The following is a 20606-nucleotide window of genomic DNA, read 5'->3' as shown; positions in this document are numbered from 1 at the left end:
TTTCATGGACACGTCGTATCTGCTCTTTGAAAAAGTTCCGCATTTCCACCACATCCTTCCCTGACATCCTATGCTCCCAACGTATGCTCCTCAAATCCTGCCTTACAGCATCGTAATTTCCCTTCCCCCAATTATAAAATCTACCTTGTTGTGCGCACCTATCTCTCTCCATAACCAAGGTGAAAGTCACAGAATTGTGGTCACCATCACCAAAATGTTCACCCACTAACAAGCCCCCCACTTGTCCCGGTTCATTACCGAGTACCAAATCCAATATGGCCTCCCCTCTGGTTGGACAATCTACATACTGCGTTAGAAAAGCTTCCTGGACACACTGCACAAGCACCGCCGCATCCAATCTACTTGATCTAAAGAGCTTCCAATCAATATTTGGGAAGTTGAAATCGCTCATGACTACTATCCTGTGGCTTCTGCACCTTTCCAAAATCTGTTTCCCCATCTGTTTCTCCACATCTCTGCTGCTATTGGGGGGCCTATAGTAAACACCCAACAAGGTGATTGCACCTTTCCTATTTCTGACTTCAGCCCATACTACCTCCAGAGGCAGATCCCCCTCAAACTTCCTTTCTGCAGCCGTTATACCATTTCTAATTAGCAATGCCACCCCCCCTCCTTTTTTCCCACCCTCCCTAATCTTACTGAAACATCTGTAACCAGGAACCGCCAACAACCATTCCTGTCCCTCTTCTATCCACGTTTCCGTGATGGCCACAACATCGTAGTCCCAAGTACCGATCCACGCCTTAAGTTCACCCACCTTATTTCTGATACTCCTTACGTTGAAGTATACACACTTGAGCCCATTTCTGTGTCCGCAAGTATTCCCTGTCAGTGCTACCTTCTCCACAGCCTCCCGACATTCTTGGACAGCGAGAAAAACAGCTAACCTACTTGCTGGACTACAAGTCCGGATCCCATCCCCCTGCCAAATTAGTTTAAACCCCCCACCGAAGAGTGCTAGCAAACCTGCCTCCCAGTATATTGGTGCCCTTCTGGTTCAGGTGCAACCCGTCCTGCTTGTACAGGTCCCACCTTGCCCAGAATGCAGTCCAATTGTCCAAATACCTGAAGCCCTCCCTCCTACACCATCCTTGTAGCCACGTGTTCAACTGCACTCACTCCCTATTCCTTGCCTCACTGTCACGTGGCACTGGCAACAACCCAGAGATGACGACTCTGTCTGTCCTAGCTTTTAGCTTCCGGCCTTACTCCCTGAGCTCCTGAATGACCTCCCCACCCCTCTTCCTACCTATGTCGTTGGTGCCAATGTGCACCACTACTTCTGGCTGCACACCCTCCCCCTTAAGGATTCTGAAGACACGGTCTGAGACGTCTCGGATCCTGGCACCCGGGAGGCAACAAACCATCCGAGAGTCTCGCCCATGTCCACAGAACTGCCTGTCTGTCCCTCTAACTATAGAGTCTCCTATAACTAGCACTCTCCTCCTTTCCCCCTTTCCCTTCTGGGCCTCAGAGTCTGACCTTGTGCCAGAGACCCGGTCACTGCAGCTTACCCTTGCTAGGCCGTCCCCCCAACAGTATCCAAAGCGGTATACTTATTGTTGAGGGGAACGACCACAGGGGATCCCTGGACTGCCTGCTTCCTCCCCTTCCCACCCCTAACTGTTACCCAGCTACCTCTGTTCTCTGGCGTAACTATGCCCCTGTAGCTTCAATCTATCACCCTCTCAGCGCCTCGAATAATCCTCAGTTCATCCAACTCCAGCTCCAGTTCCCTAACACGGTCTGTGTGGAGCTGGAGCTGGCTGCACTTCCTGCAGGTGAAGTCGGCAGGAGCATCGGTGGTCACCCCTACCTCAAACATCCTGCAGGAGGAACATTCCACCGCCTGCGCTGCCATAACTCTACACTTAGTGTTCTTGTTTTGGAGACTAAGTAGTTTACCTGTTCAGCCGATTGAGTCCTTTTTTTAGGTTAGAGGAGAAGGGAGGGTGGGAGACACTACACGTGTAGTATCTCGGGTTCCTTCTCCACTCAAACTTCTTACCTTCCCAGAAACCTCTGTTGACGACTTCTGGGTTCCCGCTCCTAGTTGGAAAAAAAAACACACTGCGAAAAGAAAAAAAAACGTAAATTTAAACTGGTCTCTGCTTACTTTCTTGCTCCCCTCTCTGTGCGCCTGCTGTAGCACTGAGTTGTAATAAAAATATCTATTGTTGCTCACTGATGATGTGGCATGCTGTCACTGATACTAAAATTTGAGATATCCAGTTGCAGGAGGTCTAACATGTACCTTTCCAATTTTGTGGGCAAGCATCCTCGAAAGGTTAAATGACGATCTCAAAGGAAGATTTAAAGGTGTTTTCCGTGTTTACAAAATGTCCCATTGTGCAATATGTAACATAACATCAATAATCAATTGCATTTGAAAAGTATCCCACACTTATGGGTCCAACTGGTGTTTTTGTTTATGGTCGTGAATTATTTGTATGCTTGTGAGGTGATTTGTTAAATGTTGGCTATCTTATCAATTATTGCAATCTATCTTTATTAAATGAGAAACTGATGGGAATTAACCACACTTGGAGGTTAAATTCAATCCATTTACCTTCTAAGGATAATAGAAAATCATTTACCTACAGTATTCCTAGGCTTATATTTGATTTTTAAAAATGTATTCTTTTTAAAGTAAGAATTGTTTTAATAAAAAGTAATTGGAGCTAATGGTATTTACAGATTGGAGATATTTCTAGATTTCCCTGCTGGCAAACTGGATGGTGCTGATATAGAACTGTATAAAATTTTTAAATGTAGTCATCCATTGCTAGTACTTTTAATCTTTTTAAAGTATTTACATCTTAAAAATCTTAGGTTCTCAGTGTATCAATGTTGTCCTTCCAGTAATTGTCGTGAAAAATGTCAGTAAAAGTACCAAAGTAACTCAATTACTTAACCTTTGTGCAAGGTTGTTAGCAGCGAGAGTCTGATCCTGGAGTCATAGACCTGGCAACAGCTGGTTCAGGTCCAACCACAGGACCAGATGATGAAGGCATCCTGTTTTAACTCTTGAAGTTTCATAGGTCTTTTTGTTTTCTGTTTAGTTTACATCAATCACCACCTCTTCAGCCTCCTGACTTCTGGTGCAACCCTCTGTTATGACTAATTAGCCAGAAGTTGTCAGTTTGTGTATCAGTGCTTAAAAATATTACCCAGTCTGTATTGCAAATATCTTATACTTGAGCCTAGGTGAGCCCAACAGTTGTGAAGCAACTGGAAGTTATCCTTCTTTTGATCGTAATGAATATGTCCATCTTCTGTATTTCACCTAAGTGAGTAACATACTACACTATTTGAAATGCTACAGACTTCTGTGGCTATTTTCCCCAGAACATTTTCTTCTTGAGATTGATGTGGTGCCATTCTATTTGTCCCCTAACATTTGTGAGCACATACGTTCTCTATACTTAGATTTGATCTTTTGCTGTCCATTGTGCTGGTGCAGTCATGACTAGGTGCTGCTGAAATGCCAAAAAACACATCACACCCTTCTGTTTGAAATGAAATGACCTACTTGAGTATTGACATGATCTTTTCTGTAGATATGTCATGTTTTGCCTGCTCACCCAACAAAATTTAGTTTGCAAATACATTGCTTTTGGGGGAGAATCTTGTGGTGTGTGGCCTTTTGTCTTTTGGGATCTAAATTTAGTGCAATGGTGCTACTCGACAGCAGAAGTATTTTTTTCTTGATCTAGCAACCACTGGAAAAGTATGGGCAATTGTTGACAACAGAAGAAATTTAGGTTATCTTTGTAAGCGTTTGTGATTGAATTGCTTATTCTGAGGCTCACTCGGCTGGAATGGATTAAGTAGTGAGGAATAGTCTGTTGATTTGTAAAGCAGGACTTATTGCAATCTTTGGGAAAAGAAAACATTAGAAAACATTTAGAACAACATGAAAACATTTGAAAAATTTGAGGGCACCATTTGTTTAGAATTTGTCGTGTTTTTCTGCATTAATCAAAGTGTTTTTATTTCTTTGCAGCAGTTATAATTGCCACTTTAGTATAAGCTTGTGCTGAAGTCAAGTACTGCAGAGTTTTAAATGGATGTGTTCATATAAGACATGCAGTGTTTTTGTCAGTGCACTGAGTGGTGTGGTAGGTCAGAGCTCTGTTTGAATTCTGAGATCTGGCAACTTTCTCAACAGGGTAATCTCTCCTTGTGTCCCTTTTGAGTTGGACAGCATCAGAAATATTCCTTTTGGCAAATGCAACACTGTGTCTAATTTGCTATTTACTAAAATGTGTGCTTCCATTTGGGGTTTCAAGAATGGAAGTCACTGGTGCAGTAGAGATGTGTGGTTGAAGCACCACTAAGTGCATTTCACTTCATGGTAAATAAGAAAGTCTTGGCTTTGGCTTTTATTCAAAGTTGCAACGTGGTTAATTTCCTGGTGTTTTGCACCCTTTTGACAAATGAATAGGTAAAGGGGGATGAGCTGGCTCTCCTCTTTTCAGTCTTGTCTGTTGCCTATGACAGATTTATGCTGTTTTTAGCAAAATGTTATGTCTTTCTCCAATCAAAGTGTAACTAGTTCACCAGAAACAATAAAGAATCATTACTAGGTTTTCTTGAGTGAATGAGTAATTTTACCATCTGCTCACTTGAAAGGGAAGTTTATGAAAGACAGCAAACGTGCACACATTTACATACGTAAAGGTAGTGTCCAATTCCAATGGAAGATGTAAAGAAAATACAGTTTTGAGTCTCAAGGCATAAGGTTTTAACGTTTGCTTAATCGATGTATATCAAGTAGTGGCAAATATTCGTCTTGTCTTTGTGTGCTTATATTTTAATTTGTGTAGCCTGATATCTGTTCCTTTTCATGCTTAATTGTAGGTGATAACTTTCACATGTGATAAAAGACATCAAACAGATGTAAATGAAAATGGGAGATGAGGGTTTTCTTCATACCTGACTAGCTTAAATGTCTTGGGATAAAATGTTAATTTTAGTTCTGACTTTTTTTTTCATGTTGATTTAATGAAACTTGGCAAAACTGTGTGATTGCTGTGACCATTTAGGTCAGTAATTTGCTTACTTTTGAAAACCATGTCAGTTGGTGAAGATCCTAGTTGATAGAATTTGAAAATTGATCGAATGAGTCTTATGAAGTGAAGCCTGAAAGTTCAGGAAAAAAATGGAAAATAACTTAATTAGTAATACATAGCAATGTTTCATTCTATAAATTTTGAAGAAAACTGTCGAGTGGTTAGTGTTAACTTGTGTCTTAAATATTTTCAACAATCTAATAGTGATATCTTACCGAATTCAGAGCTTTAAAGAAGGAAAAACTTGTTGGTGTGTGGATGTAATTACAAACAACTGAAGTGATAAACACCTTGAGACTTGTATTCATCACAGTAATAAGACATTTTCTTTTGATAGTCATGGAAGAACGGGCAGGTACAACTTGGGGATCAGGCGATCAAGCAAGTCCGTCATATGAATCATCAAGGGTAAGTCTGCCTCATGCCTCACATTGAAATGAATAATTCCTGCACCAAGTTCTCTTGGAAAAGAATGTTGTGTATTGCGTTTAGATTTTCGTACTGCTTTCAGCTGTTAAAATCAAGGTCATCTTTGGGTTTTTGTCATGCTTCCACAATCTCCAACTATTGTGATTCTTTGACACCAACCATGTAAGTACAATACCTACAAGTTCAGGTACGTTATGTGGTGGGTAACTTGTTTCTCACTCCCAACACCCTGTCTCTGATCTACAAGGCTCAAGGAGAGGTCTGATTCAGTAAAACTTTCCAGGACATCAACGGCTTAATTGGCATCCTTGTAACAACACCGTTGGAGTACTTACATACAAATGACATTGGTTACAGAACAAAGAACAAAAAAAATTTGCAACCCAGGAACAGGCCCTCCTGTCCTCCAAGCCTGAGCCGATCCAAATATACTGTCTAAACCTGTTAGTCAATTCCTAAGCATCTGTATCCCTCTGCTCCCCACCTACTCATGCATTTGTCCAGACGCATCTTAAATGAATCTACTGTGCCTGCCTCTACCACCTCTGCTGGCAACACGTTCCAAACGCCCACCACCCTCTGTGTGAAGTACTTGCCGCATGTATCCCCCTTAAACTTTCCACCTCTCAACTTGAAAGCATGACCTCTCATTATTGAATCCTTCATCCTGGGAAAACGCTTGTCACTATCCACCCTGTCTATACCCTTCATGATTTTGAAAACCTCAATCAGGTCCCCCCAATCTCCTTTTTTCTAATGAAAATAAACCTAACTTGCTCAACCTCACTTCGTAGCTCGCTCCTTCCATACCAGGTAACATCCTCTTAAACCTTCTCTGCACCCTCTCCAAAGCGTCCACATCCTTTCGGTAATGTGGTGACCAGAACTGTACACTAAATGCAGCCAAACCAATGTCTTGTACAAGTTTAACATGACTTGCCCGCTCTTGTACTCAATACCCCGTCCGATGAAGGCAAGCATACTATATGCCGCCTTGACCACTCTATCGACCTGTGCAGCAACCTTCAGGGTACAATGGACCTGCACTCCCAGATCTCTCTGCCCATCAACATTTCTCAAGGCTCTTCCGTTCATTCTATAATTCGCTCTAGAATTAGCCTTGCCCAAATGCATCACCTCACATTTTTCTGGATTGAAAACCATCTGCCACTCTTCCGCCCAACTCTCCAGTCTATCTATATCCGCCTGTATTCTCTGACAGTCTGTTCTGCTTTCTGCTACTCCACCAATCTTCGTGTCATCTGCAAACTTGTTGATCATACCAACAGTGCCCTCTTCCAGATCATTTGTGTATGTTACAAACAACAGTGGCCCCAACACTGACCCCTGTGGAACACCACTGGTCACCTTTCTCCATTTTGAGAAACTTCCTTCAACAACTACTCTGTCTCCTGTTGCTCAACCAGTTCTTTATCCACCTAGCTAGAACACTCTGCACAGCATGTGACTTCATTTTCCTCATTAGTCTACCATGGGGAACCTTATCAAACGCCTTACTAAAGTCCATGTATATGACATCAACAGCCCTTCCTTCATCTATCAACTTGGTCACTTCCTCGGCAAACTCTATTAAGTTGGTAAGGCACGATCTCCCCCGCACAAAACCATGTTGCCTATCACTGATAAGCCCATTCTTTTCTAAATATAAATAGATCCTATCCTTTAGTACCCTCTCAAGCAACTTTCCCACCACCGACGTCGGGCTCACTGATCTGTAGTTTCCCGGAATATCCTGGCTACCTTTCTTGTACAGAGCCACGGCATGACCAACCTTCTAATCCTCCGGCACTTCACCTTAATTTAAGGATTGCACAGAGATATGTCAGGGCCCCAGCTATTTCCTCTCTTGCCTCCCTCAGCAACTTGGGATAGATCTCATCCGGTCCTGGGGATTTGTCCACCTTAACCTCGAGCCTACCCAATACATCTTCTCTACTTATGCCAGCGTGATCCAGACTAATCAAACTTCTATCTCTATTCTCAACATTCATCATGTTCCTTTCCTCAGTGAACACTGATGCAAAGTAATCATTCAGAATCTCACCCATTCTCTCAGGTTCGACACACAGCCTTCCTTCATTATCCTTTAGTGTATAAGTCCTTTCTCTAGTTACCCGCTTGCTGCTTATATAAGAATAAAATGCTTTGGCATTCTCCTTAATTCTGCTTGCTAAAGCTATTTCATGACCCCTTTTAGCCGGCTTGATTCCTCGTTTAAGAGTTGTCCTACTCTTCCGATATTCCTCCAGGGTCCTTTCTGTTCTTAGCTGCCAAGACCTTTATGTCCGCTTCCCTTTTCCTCTTGGCTAATCGTACAATTTCTCCTGTCATCCATGGTTCACGAATCTTGCCCTTCCTATCCTTTGCCTTCAATGGGACATGCCTATCCTGCGCTATCTTTAATTTATCTTTGAAAACCTCCCACATCCCAAATGTGGACTTCCCTTCAATAGTTGTGCCCAATCCACATTTCTGAGCTCCTGCCTAATTTTGATATAATTGGCCTTGGCCCAGTTTAGTACTCTTCCCTTAGGACCACTCTCTTCTTTATCTACGAGTATTCTAAAACTTACAGAATTGTGGATGCTGTTTCCAAAGAAATCCCCCTCCGCAACTTCTACCACCTGTCCTGGCTCGTTCCTCAGTACCAGGTCCAATATGGCCCCTTCCTTCATTGGACTGTTGACATACTGCTCTAGAAAACTCTTGGAAGCATCTTATAAATTCTACCCCATCCAGACCTCTGACATTTAAGTGTATCCCAGTCAATGTTGGGAAAATTAAAATCTCCCATCACCACTACCCTATTTCCTCTACATCTTTCCATAATCTGTTTACCTATTTGTTCTTCTACCTCACGCTCACTGTTGGGAGGCCTGCAATACAGCCTCAACAATGTAACTGCACCCTTCTTATTTCTCAGCTCCACCCATAATGCCTCACTACCCAAGACCTCCATAGTGTCCTCCTTTAGCACAGCCGTGATATCTTCCCTGACCAGCAGTGCAACTCCACCCCACATTTTACTTCCCTCCCTGTCCTGTCTGAAGCGTCTATATCCTGGAACACTTAGCATTTCAGGCCACCAGCTTTTTTTTGAGCTCATCAGCTCTCTGCCTACTCTTCCCCTTGGTAATGCAATCTTCATAATTCTTACAGTCTTCAGTCTCCACCTCGCTACCTATTTGTTTTCTCTTCTGATTCCCAGTCTCCTGCCACATTAGTTTTAAGGCTGATTGTTCACCACCAGTACTCAAGGGCAGTTAAGAATGGGCAACAAATACGGTTTTATTTTTCGAGCAGCATGCCACATGTGAACTTTTTAAAAAAAAAAAATTAAAAGTTTTTTTCAGAAGGTAACCAGCATATGGCAGGGGCAACCTTATTGTGATGCCTGGCAATTTGGATATAGACATTTAATTGCATGCCTAACTGAAGCATGGTCTTGTCAAGCCATTACTTCATAATGTAAATTTTTAGAATTTCAAATAAAGTTTATAAAATCATGAGGGGCTTGGATAGGGTAAGGGGACAAGGTCTTTTCCCTGGGATGGGAGTCCAGACCTGAGGGCATAGGTTTCGGGTGAGAGGGGAAAGATTTAAAAGGTACCTAAGAGGCATCATTTTCATACAGGGTGGTGTGTGTATGGAATGAGTTGCCAGAGGAAGGTGATGGAGGCTGGTACAATTGCAACATTTAAAAGGCATTTGGATGGGTACATGAATAGGAAGGGTTTAGAGGGACATGAGCCAAGTGCTGGCAAATGGAACTGGATTAATTTAGGATATCTGGCCGCCATGGACGAGTTGGACCGAAGGGCCTGTTTCCGTGCTGTACAGCTCTATGACTCTTTTAAATCAGAAGTGTGGGGACATACACTGGCAACATGAAAATAAGTTATTCATTTGTAAAGTAAATCTGCTTCACATAAGGATGCCATAATGTTTAAGCACTGATTTTGATTTCAGAAGCTTTTGTGGGTTTTCTCCCTAAGTAGTAGCACACACTTATTTTCCTACCTCTTCACACTCTCTTGCTACAAGTTAGCAATTCAAGCTGCATCCTCTTCTTTTGAATTTTCTTGTTATTTAGTTTCCCTTGGGTTCGCACCTGTGCTCTACAATACAGTTTCACGCAAATTGCAACCTTCAGCAATTTTTTCAAGTGAATTCTCTGATGAGAAGACTAAGTTCACCCATTTTAGTAACGTTGCTTGTTTGCGAGAACAGTATTGAATATCGGTTAAAGTCAATCCCATTATTTTGTTTGCCAGCAAAGTAACCATGAGCTGCACTACATTTTTGTTATCCATCCCTTAAGTTGAGCAAGGTTGTAATTTTGAACAGTAAAATGAAATCCCTAAACATTTAACTGCAGTCAGGTTTGTCAGAGTTTTCAAAAAATTCATAAAATACATTTTATCAAGTTATCCAACATTAGCGTTTCATAAGGAGGATATTGTGAAATAGTCACTGACTAGTGCTTAACCCTCGATATGGTATACCTAATGGTCATATTTTGACAACTCTTAACATAATCTGGGTAAATTGCTTGAGCCACAGTATTCAGTAAAATTGATTGCATTTGAAATCCTGAATGACTTAAGTTGTCTAATGGATAATTTTGTGATGAACTACAATCTTGATAGTGATTTGAATTTTTTAATTTATGCTGTGTAAAATTCAACATTCTGCTTAGAAATTAAAATTAGTTCAGTTTAACATGGAGTCATACAGCATGGAAACAGACTGTTTGTTTGATCCAGTCAGTCCATGCTCAACATAATCCCAAATTAAACTAGTCCCATCTGCCTACTCCCGGCCCATATCCCTTTATATCTTGCCATTCATGTCCTTATCCAAATTTCTTTTAAATGTTGTAATTGTGCCCACATCCACCCCTTCCTCAGGAAGTTCATTCCATGTGTGAATCACCCTGTCATGTCTTTATTGAATCTCTTTCCTCTCACTTTAAAATGTGTTCCCTAGTCTTGAAATTCCCCATCCCCCAACCTTCCACTAGCCCTATCTATTTCCCTCATGATTTTATAAATTTCTGTAAGATACATGGACTTGGGTGTTAAGGCTGAAATAAAGCAGTAAATGTGTTAAAAATGTCATCTTTCAATCTGTTTACAGCTTACAAAGACCTAAACATACACTCACTAATTTTGTTTTGTGAAACATGCTTATTTGATGCATGTATTAAGGTCCACCATGTCGTCATTGCAATCAAACATGTTTTCATGCTCTGTTGTGAAATTCTGGCACATCTGTATGGCATTTGTGCCTTTGGCTTGGGAAGCAGGCAGGCAAGTGGCAGGCTTCACCTGGTTTTTCAGGGATTTGTGGCTCCTTTGTTGAATAAGTTTCTGCATCTTCAGTATGTAGCAGAGTGTTGTTCCATAGTTCTGTGTTGGATATTACATGCTGTCCTCCCTTAGTAGAATGAAAAGAGCCTTGTTCTCGTGATCGTTCACCCGTTGCCTCATGCGCAGTCATAGCTATTTGAACTTGGTGCAAGCATTTGGTAATTGTGGCTTGCATCACCATCATTCATGGCTACTTTTTCATGAACATGGCCTTTAAGTCAGTTGTATTGCACATATCAGCAATGGCTTCATTAATCTGAAAGGTCAGCTGCAGTTCGTAGTGAATTTTCAGGTTCCAAGTCACCACCCGATTCATTGACTGTGGTATAACAAGACATCAGCTGTCAAGGTCAGATATGTAAGGTCAGATTCCAATCAGCATCACTTTGGAGTCTTTTCACAGCTTTCGCCAAACTTTCACAGAACAATTTTGATTACAAATAAAGGCTGGCCAAGGGCTTCAAGATTTTGTTGTCAGTATTGATGATTTTTCATTGATACATCTATGCTTCAAATGCTGGAGATTATCCAGATGGTTGTGTTGGTGTTGTACTATGCGGCTTCTTCGACTTTCTTATAACGAGAAGTGGCACAATCTTTGGTCACATCTGTGTTTGTGTACAGCAGTGATGTATTCTTTACTCTTGCTTTCCAACCTTACAAGTTGTAGCTTTAAACTTAAAACAGGGATCTAGCAAAAGTTAATAAAATATATTCCTCTCATGTCTTTATTGAATCTCTCTCCTCTCTTTAAAATCTGCCACCGCGTCTGAAGCCCCACATCCTAGGGAAACGACACTTGCCATGAGCCCTAACCAGACCCCTTGTGATTTTATGAATTTCTATATATTTATGTTAGAAACATCGCTTCGTGAATATTTGCTCAGAATTTGGATGAGGTCCACAATGTGCCATTGCTGCTGCAACCACTGCACCTTCCTAATTACTACGTGGCAGACGATGTGTCATGTCTTGCATTGGTCTAGATTCAATAGTTACAGGTCAACGCTTTTTTTGGCCCAGCCTCTCTTCAAAGGATAACTCCCTTGACTTGCAGGATAGGATCGGAGATGGGAACGTTTTCTCAGGGCTACGTTGAACCATGTAAGTAGAGCTTTTGAATGTCTGTGTAGGCGGACTTTGCTATACTTTTCCTTGTGGGAGAGAATGTCTGTTCGATGAATTTGCCTCGTGTTTCAGAATAGCTGACAAGCTTGATGGTGTAATCTCCCATTTTTTTCATTGTCAGCTTGCCACTTAGGTCAACTTTGCCTTTATTCCAATCAGCATCACTTTGGAGTCTTTTCACAGCTTTAGCCAAACTTTCACAGGACGATTTTGATAACAAATAAAGGCTGAGCAAGGGCTTCAAGATTTTGTGCTCTTGTGTGGTCATTTGCTGCTCTGATTGGTCAGCTCAGTCAGGCAAGCTTACACAATTTTGGCTAATGTGGAGTTTCAGAACTTGTTCAAAATTTTGAATCCTTATGGGCATCAGTCTGTTGGATTTGCTATTTTGCCAACATGACTGGGGAATGACTTTGATGCTATTGCTAGATCCAGAATGCTGTTTCTCAGTGCACACCTGTACACTGTGACCTTGTGCTTATTCAACACAGGCAGTTTCTTTGTTAACCTATGCATGGACCCATGTTGGCAGAAGTGATTAGACTTGTATCCTTTTTTTTTAAAAAAAAGCTTAGCATGTACTATGTAGTATAGTATTTGTGAATTTGAAAAACCTTACGTTGCTTGAGTGGAGAATTTCAGGCAAATGAGGCTGAAGGTGTTTTTGACAAATCTAGAAGAAGACAAGGTTGGTGTTGTAATAATAGTTGGATGAACCTCGGGAAGCTTTTAACACATGTTTTAGATGTGACTCATCCCATTGTAAATAGTTTCTATTCAACCTATTTAGAGATCTTATTATACAGTTTCTATTCAACCTATTCAGAGATCTTATTACACAGCTCTGGAGCAGGTCGGACTTGAACCAGCACCTCCTAGTCTAGAGGTAGGAACAATATCATTGTGCCACAAGATCCTTAAAGAAAACTGTTATATGATAAACTACCCAAAGTGGAGCAACTGGATTTTTGAAGCAATGCCTAATGCAGGAAATTCAGAAACTGAAGATGATTGTCATAGAATCCCGACAGTTTGAAAACAGGCCATTTGGCCCAACAAGTTCACACTGACCCTCCAAAGAGTAACCTGCCCAGACCTATTACTCTACATTTTTTCTAACTAATGCACCTAACCTACACATCCCTGAACACTATGGGCAATTTAGTATGACCAATTCACCGAACCTGTGCATCTTAGATAGGAAACCCACACAGACATGGGAAGAATGTACAAACTTCACACACAGTCACCCAAATCAAATCTGGGTCCCTGGTGCTTTGAGGCAGCAGTGCTAACCACTGAGCCACTGCTGGTCACAAAAATGTTTAGTCAGGTTGTGGATTTATTTAATCGTACCAATGGTATTTGGATTACCTTTTATTAAAATGTTGTTTAGGTTCACTCAGAATCCAGAAGTGAAGTATCTTCGATAGTCACAGGTGCCAGAAGACTAGACGTTGGCTGATGTGCCACTATTTAAGAAACATGGTAAGGAAAAGCCAGGAACTATAGACTGGTGAGCCTGGCATCCATGGGGGGGCAAGTTGCTGGCAGGAATCCTGAGGGGCAGGATTTTCATGTATTTGAGAAAATGTTTAATGCATAGAAAATAGTGTCTCACTGACTTGATTGATGAAGGAATAGTAGTGGGCGTTGTCAAATGCCTTGCTGAAATCCATACGAAGTTCCTTATGGTAGACTGGTTAGCAAGGTTTGATCACATGGAATCCAGGGAGAGCTAGCCATTTGAATACAGAACTGGCGTGAAGATAGAAGCCAGGGTGGTAGTGGCGGAGTGTTGCTTTTCAGATTGGAGACCAGTGATACGCCACAAGGGTCGGTGCTGCGTCTGCTGCTTTTTGTCATGTACATAAATGATTTGGATGTGAACAGAGGAGGTCGAGTTAGTAAATTTGCAGATTACATCAAAATTAGAGCTGTAGTGTACAGCCAAGAATGTTACCTCAGAATATAAAGGGACCTCTATCAGATTGACTGATGGGTCAAAGAGAGGCAGATGGTGTTTAATTTAGGTAAATGTGAAGTTGAACAAAGTGATCTTGGGGGTGCAGGTTCATAGTTCCTTGAAAGTGGAGTTGCAGGTAGACAGGATAGTGAAGATGATGTTTGATGTGCTTCCTTTTATTGGTCAGTGCATTGATAAAAAGAGATTGGGAGGTTGTGTTGAGGCTGTACAGGACAATGGTTAGGTCACTTTTGAAATGCTGCATGCAGTTCTGGTCTTGTTGCTATTGGAAGGATGTTGTGAAACTTGAAATAGTTCAAAAAAGATTTACAAGGATGTTGCCAGGGTTAAAGGGTTTGAGCCATAGAGAGAGGCTGAAAAGGCTGGGACAATTTTTACCTGGAGCATCGGAGGCTGAGGGGTGACCTTTACAGAGGTTTATAAAATCGTGAGAGGCGTGGATAGGGTAAATAGACATGGGATTTTCCCCAGGGTGGGTGAGTACAAAACTAGAGGGCATAGGTTTAAGGTGAGAGAGGAAAATTTAAAAGGGACCTAAGAGGCAACGTTTTCACAGAGGGAGGTGTGTGTATGGAATGAGCTGCCAAAGGAATTGGTAGAAGCTGGTACAATTACAACATTTAAAAGGCATCTGGATGGGTATATGAATAGGAAAGGTTTAGAGAGATATGGGCCAAATGCTGGCAAAAATGGGACTAAATTAATTTGGGATATCTGGTTGGCATGGACGAGTTGGACCGAAGGGTCTGTTTCCATGTTGTATGTCTCTAAGAAAACGAAAATCAATTTTCCCTGCACTCTTGAACTTTACTTCTCAGAAGTAATATGTTATTAACCTTCATCCTATGTACAAGAAAAATCCAATTAATGTGCACACTTGAAATGTATACTTAAAGTTCCATTCTTGAGTGACCCAACAACATGAAGTTACCCATATTTCATGACAGTGCCACATCACTATTCCAGTTATCTATTCAGATTTCAGCTGGTTGATACCATTCTTGCTCGATGAAAATGGAAGATATTGTCTGGTTGGCCTGTGAAGTGAAGAGAATTCAAGTACTTTAGTAGAGGAGATAGTTAGGGTTTTAGTTTTCATATGTTTTTGAGGGAAAATCTGCATAGATGTATTCTAAAAAGAGATTACCCATTGAGTGCTTTGCAGGCAACTGTGCCTTAAGATATCATGTGCATTCAACAATGAGACTAACTGAGAAGAGGAAATTTCAGAAAAAATCTGTAGGTAAAATAAGTCAACACATTAGCAATTATCAATACTGCTTTACAAAACAAATCGTTGCTTAATTATTGGAGATCCTCGAAGAGAGATATCTTGATATTAAAAATGGAAAAGAGTTGTTTCCTTAGATTTGTTTGCAGTTGTTTTGTGTGCTACAGAGTTTGAAGAGAAATGGAATCGGTTAATGAAATGTTAATTATGTTAATATCCACTGATGATGGGCATTTTTAATTAAGCACCTAGAGCAGTTGTACATGGAGACTGTTAAGGGACTTCTGTGGCACACTAGTAGTATCCTTATCTCTGACCTGGATGCCTGGTTTCAAGTCCCCACCTGCTGCAGAGTTTGTTCAGAAAATATGACTGGAGACTGTTGGTCATTGTGGTAGTATGTAGAAGGCAGATGTTTGCAATGCTGTTTTCTGCAAATTTCTGTATTATCAAGAAGAACACTGGTGTTAGAGTCTTGGTTCATCATCTGGCTGGGATACAGACTTCCCCAAATACTTGTTAAAATGCATAAGTTGACTTTCTATTCTTTTCCTATGGCCCCCCAAATACAAATCTGATTGCTTATTATTTTCCATTGCATTAATGTAAATTTAGAGAAGAATGTGTGCTAAGTCTTATGCACACAAACATGATTGCAGAATTCAGTCCTGAAATTTCGAGGAAATCTTGTAATAGAGGTACAGTTTAATGTATTCAGCCCAAAATCAGTAACACTCATACACTGCATTATATAGCACGTACCTTTACAAAACCAGCATGTCCTCCCTTCTGGTGAATAACTCTGCAGGAGATCTACTCAGAACAGAGTAAAAAGACATATTGGTGCTTTCCAGATGTTACAGTCTGTTGAGGGTGCACGGTAATGTTCTTTTAAGAAGACAAAAGCAAGTGCATTTTAATGCTTGGCCTTTCTGAGCCAAAGCACAAAAATATTGAAGAGATTTTGTTGCTTAGCAGTAAGTATATCAAAAACTACGTTGTATCACATTGATATTAATCCTTAAGTTCTCACGGCCACTTTCCAAGTCCTCTTCTATCCTCTTCTTTCACTGCATTGCCCTGTTTTGTGAAGTAGAAATTTGGAAAGCGTTGATGGCGAGAGCTGATGTGCAAGTTCTGTTTCCCAGTTTGACTTGGGAGTCACTGTTGTTAATGGACATTGACTGATATTACCAGAATAATATTATGTATAATTTGCTACATCACATTTGCCGATCAGAAAACAGGATTTTGGGCCTGTCAGATGCCTACAAATTATCATGTCCCTTCACTAAATTGTCTCCTTTTACATATTTCTGATTCCATTCCGTCTTTCTACAGATTCTCATGACAATGCAACATGATATATCTTAATAAGTATATAAAACTGAAATATTGCAGATGCTGGAAATCTGAAATCAAAAACAAAATGCTGGAGAGACTTTATCACCACTCCCTGCTTCCTTCAAGGAATCCATTCCATTTTCCCAAATTTTCCATCTCATCTGTTCTGATGATGCCACCACCCATAGGAGTAGCTCTCAGTTGTGGATTCACACCAGAGTTAATAGGGCCTTGAACCATGTCTGACCCATGTGTTACACTTCTGCCATCACCCCTTCCCAACAAATCCCCCCCCCCCCCCCCCCCCCCCCACCCCCCCAATCCTGTCCAAGGCCCGAAACACACCTATCAGGGTGAAATAGTAATTTTATCGTGGTTGTGTGTATGTTCGTGAGTTGGGAAGTTGATTTCCAGATGTTTCATTCCCTGTCTAGGTGACATCTTCAGTGCTTTGGAACTTCCTGTGCAGTGCTGGTGTACTGTCTTTCGGAATTTATTGCTTCCATTTCTGCTGCTTCCAATTGCTGGTTCCAGTTGTTTTTTGTAGTAGCTGGTACATTGGGTCTAGATCAATGTGCTTGTTAATGGAGTCCATGGCTGAGTGTCATGCTTCTTGAAATTCTTTGGATGTCCTGTGTTGAGCTTGTCCAATGCTCGTTGTTGTCTCAGTTGAATTTGTGGTCCTGAACTACCACAGCAACCACCTGAACACACACACAAGAGAAGCTGCATTAGGATCCTGTTCAAAAGAGCAGCACTCATGACCTATGAAGGGAAGAAGAACATCTCTACAGAGTATTTGCCAAGAACGGATCTCCCCACAACTTCATCTGAGATGCCTAACAGACAAACAACGCAACAATAAGTTGTCATGACCAACTCTCTCACATAAAAAAAATGTCTCTGAACTGACAGCCATACTTCTCTGACCACTGGAATTCATGACAGTCCATAAACTGACGGCCACGCTCAGACAACAACTCAACAGGACAATAGGGCCTGCACCCATCATGTGCAAGACTAACGTAATTTATAGGATTCCATGCAAAGACTGCACGAAACACTATATAGGGCAAACAGACAGACAACTAGCAATCTGCATCCATAAACACCATCTAGTATTTAAATGCCACAACCAACTGTCCCTCGTAGCCGTACACACAGATGCCAAGGACCACAAATTCAACTGGGACAACACAACGATCACAGGACAAGTTAAACACAGAACAGCCAGAGAATTTCTAGAAGCATGACACTCAGCCATGGACCCCGTCAACAAGCACGTTGACCTCAATCCAATATACCAGCCACTACGATGAACAACCGGAACCAGAAGCAGCTGAAACACAACCACATAAATTCCAGAGGAGACAGTACTATAGCACTTCTTCAGTGCTTTGGAGCCTCCTGTGATGTCACCTAGACAGGGGGCGAAACATCTGCAAATCAACTTTGGCCTGGTGACTCAGTGGTTAGCACTGCTGCCTCAACGCCATGGTGCCAGATTTGATTCCAGCCTCGAGCGACTATCTGTGTGGAGTTTGCACATTCTCCCCATGTCTGAATGGGTTTCCTCCGGGTGCTTCGGTTTCCTCCCACAGTCCAAAGATGTGCAGGTCAGGTGAATGGGCCATGCTAAATTGCCCGTAGTGTAAGGTGCATCAGTTAGAGGGAGATAGGTCTGTGTAGGTGACTCTTCAGAGGGTCAGTGTGGACTGGTTGGGCCGAAGGGCCTGTTTCCAGACTGTAGGAAATCTAATCTAATCAACTTCCCAACTCTGCGAACATACCCACAACCATGACAGCTGGCACCCGAGCTACAAATTTTTACACAAGTCTTGAATAGTATTTTTATTTCTTTCAATCTTGTCTACTGTACTCTGTGCTCACAATGTGATCTCCTTTACTTTGGTGAGACCAAACTCGGACTTGGTTGTCTGTTTTGTGGAACCTCTTCCTTTTGTCTGTAGGAATAACAGTGACCTTCCAGTTACTTGCTGTTTCAATCAATCACTTTGCTCTCATCCGAACAATTTGGTCCATGGCCTATTCGTGTTCCACTGGTGCTTAAAAGCTGCAGGAACAGCTATATGCAGAAGCTTCAATTATTAACTTGCAAGTTATTTGCTTCTTAACCTTTTAAGTGGCTGCCTGATCCCAGACCCAGCTTCAACTTTTGAGTTAAAGGCAAGGATATCATTTGTCACCTGGTCCATCCCATTGGCAGTCATAGATATACTATTAAGGTTTGTTTTTGTAGCATTTCCCATGTTGAGTACTCTGCCTCTTCAATTGTTATACAGAAGATCTCAGCTGATCTGATGTGGCAAGGAGAGGCAGTGGCTTAGTGGTATTATTATTAGACTCCAGAAACTCGGCTCATGTTCCGGGGGGAGCTGGGTTCAAATCCTGTCATGGTAGATGGTGGAATTTGAACTCAATAAAGAATCAGGAATTCATGGTCTAATGATGACCATGAAACCATTGTTGATTGCTGAGAAAAACCCACTGCTTCATTTATGTCCTTTAGGGAAGAATTCTGTTATCTTTATCTGGTTTGCCCTACATGTGACTCCAGATTCACAGCAGTGGTTGACTCATAAATGCTGTCTGGGCAATTTGGGATGGGCAATAAATGCTGGCCTTTAAAGGTATTTTCAGGTAGAAAATATCTGGTCTCTGAATCTGGCCAGTAGCTGCCCAGCAAATTTGAATGCTGCAGTTGTAAAAGGAAGGATGTAGAAAGGTATCCGCAAACATGATCCATTACTTTACCCTGAAAACCATTTCTCAAAGGCTATCCCCAGAGCCTGTTAATTCTGAACTTAAACTGATTATTAAATTATTAATTGGAGAAGAAATGAATTGGATTTCCATGATGAAGCCTAGAATCCTTACCTACATACCGAGTATTTTTGCCCTGGTGAGTTTGGATGAGCTCCATTTCAGTCTCTTGCTCGAGTCAGTGGTAAGAGCACATTGGGCCCAGGAATGATATGAGAAAGTGGGAGGTAGGTGATCAGCTGTGATCTTGAGTGGCACAGCAGACTTAACTGGCTAAATGGCATACTGCGGTTCTTTTGTTCCTCTGCGCTGGTGATTCCTGTTGTTTAATCATCATTGTTCAACTGTTTGGTACTCTTAGATGATGGTTACTCAAGAATCTGTAGATTTTGAGGCAATGATGCTTACTTTTGTGAGGCAGGAATATTTACTTTTTAAATGTCAATGCAGGAATGTACCATGAGGCAAAGGAAAGATCAACGCTTTTAGAAACTGTCTTTGCTTACTTATGTATTACAGAAATGCAATGTTGACTGCTTCAACATGTACATACCATATATGACACAGCAAACAACTTTCCATATGATGTACCTCTGTTAACCACCACATCTATTTCAAATGTACCATTTCAAGATTTTTTGAATTAGATGGCTCCTTGCATTCATGTTCATGTTGAGATCATCATCAGATTTCATCTTTAACTCCCAGTATGATAACATATGTTCATTGAGTGGATATTTATTAATGCCTGTTTGTGACTCTTGATTTGCTGTGCCTTCCCTTCAGTGATCTTTCGTGATCTCCTATGCTGTAAGATTCATTTTGGCCCATCACCTATGAACTGTTTGAAAGTTATTCAGTTAATTCCAAGTCCAATTTCCTTTACTCAATATGAAGTTTAAAATGGGTAGGGAGCATAATCAGAAACTGGCAAAAATCACCAGTGCAAAATTACAAATCAAAACTGGGTAATTAGCAGCACTAAAGATTAGTGTCATATAAAGTTAATTCCCTACCATTGACACCAAATATTCTTTCTGATAAATTTAGTTGTCTGGTCGTCCATGCTGACCAGATATCCCAACCCAAGTCTAGCCCCACCTGCCAGCGCCCGGCCAATATCCCTCCCAACCCTTTCTATTTGGAGGGATGTGGGCCAGGTGCTGGCAGGTCGGACGAGATTTGGGTTGGGATGTCTGGTCAGCATGGGCGAG

At 41.4% G+C, this 20606-nt stretch overlaps 1 protein-coding gene across 7 annotated transcripts in view; it reads left to right on the top strand.

Moving 5' to 3' along the window:
* The window catches only part of tcf12 (transcription factor 12), a 330257-nt gene that overhangs the window by 71183 nt on the left and 238468 nt on the right, over positions 1-20606 (top strand). For all 7 annotated transcript variants that reach the window (XM_043677463.1, XM_043677468.1, XM_043677462.1 and 4 more), the window contains exon 4: positions 5434-5504. In XM_043677463.1, the coding sequence (XP_043533398.1) occupies positions 5434-5504 (71 nt within the window). The remainder of the gene's footprint in view (positions 1-5433; positions 5505-20606) is intronic.

The sequence above is a fragment of the Chiloscyllium plagiosum genome, chromosome 36 (genome assembly GCF_004010195.1).
Source record: "Chiloscyllium plagiosum isolate BGI_BamShark_2017 chromosome 36, ASM401019v2, whole genome shotgun sequence".
Taxonomy (NCBI): Eukaryota; Metazoa; Chordata; class Chondrichthyes; order Orectolobiformes; family Hemiscylliidae; genus Chiloscyllium; species Chiloscyllium plagiosum.
This window is presented reverse-complemented; position numbering and strand designations above follow the sequence as displayed.